The sequence below is a fragment of the Berghia stephanieae genome, chromosome 3 (genome assembly GCF_034508935.2).
Source record: "Berghia stephanieae isolate SIO BIC M18660-M18661 chromosome 3, UCSD_Bste_1.3, whole genome shotgun sequence".
In the NCBI taxonomy this organism is placed as follows: domain Eukaryota; kingdom Metazoa; phylum Mollusca; class Gastropoda; order Nudibranchia; family Aeolidiidae; genus Berghia; species Berghia stephanieae.
Window position 1 is genome coordinate 56,405,068 of NC_088362.1, and position 5,000 is coordinate 56,410,067.

A 5,000-nucleotide genomic window follows, 5' to 3' on the forward strand; every position below is an offset into this window, starting at 1 on the left:
AGGATGGGAACATTATCAAGAACCACGCATGTACTATTCACTCTGGCCATCTTGATTCATATACCCACCAAAGGTTGGTAGTGTATTACTCTTGATATTTTCTCTTTTTTAAAAAAAGGTTTGAAGGTATAAGCAGAAAATATGGGTTTACTTCAACAATGAAAAAATAAGATCTGAAAAAGTGTGGTGAAACAGTATCTGAATCTGAATATGAATGTTACTCGAAGTACCAAACAAAGCAAAAAGAAAAATACAAGATAAAAACATACCAATCAATCAGCCTGTCTCGATTAGGAATTGAACCTCAGACCTCCTGATTACGGGCCAGTTTTCTACCCATAATTTAATTCCTCATATTGTAAACACATCAAACAATTTTAAAGAAAATATTGTAAAACTTTTGACTTACATTATTGTGACTAATATGTGTATCGTCATATCATAAGTTCTAGCTCCATTTTGATTAATCTAAGTTTGGTCAATTTTTGACCCTTTCTTTAGACCTCATCCTTGTGTATCATTTCCATGAGATAGGAAAACGAAGGCTAAATATCCACTAAACATACTCAAAGCACTTTTCAAGGAGACTTAACATGTAGGACGAGACATGACGCCTGTTAGGCGATATTACATTTTTTTTTCGAACAGAGACAATGCATGCTGTCAATGACCAGGTTCTCATTTTACACCTTAGTATGGTGAGAGAATGGTTGTAAAGAGCCTTTTCCAAGGACTCAACTATGCGCTACTTGGCACTTGAACCCAGGACCGTCTGATTCGAGGACAAGTGTCATACCACATCAGTAGATCACATAGCCGCACCATTACAGGTAATAATTAGTTAAGAAAAATCAAGGGATTTTATTTTCCTTGTAGAATTGCTGGAATTACGCTAATTGAATTGAAAATTTACTGTTGTTAAGCATTGTATTCTGATAATATTTGTATGATTAATTTCTATATTTTTGTCATTGTCTTTTCTCAACAGTCCATTGCACCAGAGCAATTGCATGTAGTCCGGAAAACAAGACAGAGCCATTAGCATGCACTGATGGAGAGTGGATTCGTATAAAAAGTGAAATCTATGCTGCAAAGCAAAGTGGATCTAACTGTGGAATAAAGATGGGCAAATGCAACAGTTATATTAATGATGTTGGTCTTGTGGCCAACTGCAATGGCCCTGTGACTTCAAATAGCGGCCCATGTAAGGAAGATGTGGATATAAATGGACAAAGGGAAAGAACAAGCTGTTTCAAGGATATAGATGAGATGGCAGTCCTAGTGGATTATGATTGTCTTCCTTGTATGTTGTTTTTGTTTTGTTTTTTTAAATTTTGGTATGAGTGAAACATGTTGATTTCCATTTCATGAGTGATTATTTGTTGCAGTCTGACCTATTTTCAGTTTAATTCCAATTCAAGTCGTGATGCTTAGCATTGATAAAACTGAATGAAAGCTACCATTGCATTCTATAGATACCGTGTTGTAAATCTTAATCAGTGCAGTAAATCTAAAGTGAAAAGGGCAGAACTGTAGAAAGGTTGTTGGCTTCTTCAGTCTTTTTATATATCTAGAACAGAATATTGACCAATAGAAGGAACAAGGTTGACTCACTCAGCTCCGTGTTAATACTTTCAGACCATTAGTTGTGTGATTCTTTCTCACTAAATTCTATCAATCAGTCTATAAAGGTTTAAGTTTACACATAGTTTTATGTGTTGATACAATATATTCTGGCGGGCAGATGTTGTGAGTATTAATATAGATGATATAATTTTGATTTTCATCATTTTTAGAGAAGCCAGTATATTATTATATGAAAAAAGTCATGTTTCCCTTATTTGTAGTTTTGTAATCGAAAAATCCCTATAATTCGGCTAGGTTAGATGGGAGACGTTATATTTTCACTCTACAATCTAAACAATTTTGATACTAGATCTAATGTAGGGTCAAAAATGACTTATTTCTCTCTCCTTTTAGATAGTTACTAGTTTTGTATTCTTCCAAATTAGCCAATACATGATTTTTTACAAATTTCTTTCTCCACAGCATCATCCATCATAGAGATGTGTCAGAATAAGTCAGTGTCGTTCTCACCAAATTCCCCCTATCTTGTTTCCCCGGATTTTTCAGGAACAAATCTTCAGGGTCAAATGTGTTCTTGTAGCATTCAGGTAAACATTATTGAGCTTTTATATTACAAAAAAATTTGAGCTTTTATATAGCGCAATATGCATTAAACATGCTCAAAGTTCTTTATAAGAGGGTTCCCGGACAACAGCAACAGTTAACATGTAGGACGGGACATGACGCTTGTTAGGCCATATTACAATTTTTTCTGACAGAGACAACGCTGTTTAAAGCCAGGTACTCATTCTACACCTGAGTACAGTGCAAGAATGTGAGTAAAGAGCCTTTTCCAATGACTCAACTTTGCATCGAGCGAGGCTCGAACCCAACACCTTCCAATCTGAAAGCGAGTGTCATACCACTAGACCACATAGCCACACATTTTAATATAATATTGGAGGAGAAGATAATTTGAGGCGACCAATGACAGTATTTACATTTTTTTACATTACAGTATTTGGATTGGTTATGGTTATATCATAAATCTCGTTCAAAAAATTGATTTGTTTTATAGTTCTATTTTCTTCATGCATGTCTAGCTTTGTCGATTAACGGTTATCTATCAAACAAAAATCTCATAAAATAATTGATTAATGTTGAGTCCATAAACTGATTGATAAACGATACAGTTAAGTTCTATTAGTTTGATCAAGTACATAATCTGTTTTCAGTTTAAAATTTATTGATAATTCTATATTGCTTATAATCAATAACTACATTTTTTGTTCTTTTTGGAACATCTATTTTACGTCATTTGCCTCCATAAGTTTTAAGATACGGTTTGTGGACATGAAGGTCTGAATAATAATCATCTTCACAAAGTTCTGATTCTTTATCATTTAAAGTAAAGATAATATGTTATTTCTCTGATGCCGTCTGTTTGATCTGATGAAAACTAATGGAAAGCAAGAGATTAAAACATAATTCGTAAATGTTTAAATAAATGTATTCGTAAATGTTTTGTGCGGCTATGTGGTCTTGTGGTATGACACTCGCTTTTGGATCAGGTCCTGGGTTTGAGCCTCACTCGGCGCATAGTTAAGTCCTTGGAAAAGACTTTACTCACATTATCTAATCATACTCAGGTGTAAAATGAGTACCTGGTCATCAACAAAGTTGTCTCTGTCCAAAAAATTGTAGTATCGCCTAATAGGCGTCATGTCTCGTTCTATATGTTACCTGTTGCTGTTGGTCAGGCACTTTGAGCACATTTAGTGAATATTGCGCTATATTAAAAAAGCTCAAAAAAGCTCGATTATATAGAATACATAATATGCATCAAACTAACCAAAATTCTTCATATTCCTCATCTACAGGGAAGTTCAATAAAAATGGAAGCTGTAGATCTAAATGTTAGGAGTGGTCTTTCCTGGTCCAATGATGATGCCAATGACACATCTATACCATCAGCTGTACTGCAGGTGACCAAGGGTGAGAAAACTCTGTGGAGCTCTGATAAGTGTCGAGGTAATCAAGAAATTTGTTGACTACAGAGAAAATTGGAACTCTGTTACAGTGCACATTTTGCTCCTTACTGGCATAGATTTAAAAGTTTGTTTGTTTTTTTTAGGGGGGGGGGGTTTTGTGTGTGTTTGTTTTGTTGTTTGTTTGTTATTTCCTTTCTAAGTGTGAGTAATAAAGCTGGGTTGCTGCATTTAGAATTAACAAAGCGTTCATAATTTCAACCTATCTATCGGACAGGACAAGGTCTGTTTAGATATCGTCATATATTATTTATTACTTTTTGAAAGTTAAGTCAATGTAGCTGAAGCAGTGGAAAACATAATTCTGATTTAAATTAACATTGCTTGATCAGGAATGATTTTTTTCATTCATACCTTTATGAAAAAGTAGTAGTCCTTCCGAGCCATTAGGCCCATGGAGCCGGAGTTTATCCCAGTTTCAATAGAGTGAAATGGACAATAGCAATTGCTTGCTATCCTTTGGATATGACGCTAGTATATTTCAAAGTTCATTCCACCAAATCTAACAGACTCAGTTACCCATTTAATGATGGGTGATCAGAAAAAATCTCGACTGCACCCGGGATAGATTTTGGTCCCTTTGCATGTGAAGCAAGTGCTCTACCAACTGAGCTGTCGAAACCCCCCCCCCTCCCCTTCCTTCCCACCTTTCTGAAAACCTATTAAAATTTAAAATTTTGGTAGCTAGTTCTAACAACATTAGATCAGACTGAAAGTTCTTTGCAAAACTGTATTGTACTATTCAATTACAGTGAGCAATTACCACTCTACTTATCATCTACTAATAGAAAAATACATAGATTATGTCTCGTCATACATGTTAAGTGTTGCTGGTTACATGGGACCCTATTTAAAGCTTTTTGACCACATCAAGTAGATAATTTACCACTGAATTATCAGGACCCACCTATAAATTGAGGTGTCTTGAGCAGAATCCTGAAGGATTAAGAATATATTATATAGTAGTGCGGCTATGTGGTGTTGTGGTATGACACTCGCGTTCGGATCGGAAGGTCCTGGCTTCGAGCCTTGCTCGGCGCATAGATGAGTCCTTGGAAAAAGCTCTTCACTCACATTCTCTCACCATATTCAGGTGTAAAATGAGTACCTGGCCGTTAACAGCAACATGTCAGAAAAAAATTAATAATATTGCCTAAAAGGCATTATGTCTCGTTCTACATTTTACGTGTTGCTGTTAATCATGGACCCCTTGTAAAGCGCTTTGAGCACATTTAGTGGATATTGCGCTATATAAAAGCTCAATTATTTATTATAATTATGATTATTATATTATATGTTATCTGTGTAAAGGAATGAACTTGCAACATCAAATCGACCTATCTAGAGATCAGAAATTTGATGTTGCTGCCATCTATTATGTAGACA

The 5,000-nt window shown here is 35.2% G+C and overlaps 1 protein-coding gene across 7 annotated transcripts in view; it reads left to right on the forward strand.

Annotated features, from left to right (window-relative positions):
* LOC144968049 (uncharacterized) overlaps positions 1 to 5,000 on the forward strand; it is a 19,722-nt gene that overhangs the window by 6,648 nt on the left and 8,074 nt on the right. For all 7 annotated transcript variants that reach the window (XM_078906011.1, XM_078906016.1, XM_078906014.1 and 4 more), the window contains exons 2-5: positions 1 to 73; positions 989 to 1,303; positions 2,050 to 2,174; positions 3,447 to 3,597. The exon at positions 1 to 73 is cut by the window's left edge. In XM_078906011.1, coding sequence (XP_078762137.1) covers positions 4 to 73; positions 989 to 1,303; positions 2,050 to 2,174; positions 3,447 to 3,597 — 661 coding nt within the window. In that variant the 5' untranslated portion in view covers positions 1 to 3. The remainder of the gene's footprint in view (positions 74 to 988; positions 1,304 to 2,049; positions 2,175 to 3,446; positions 3,598 to 5,000) is intronic.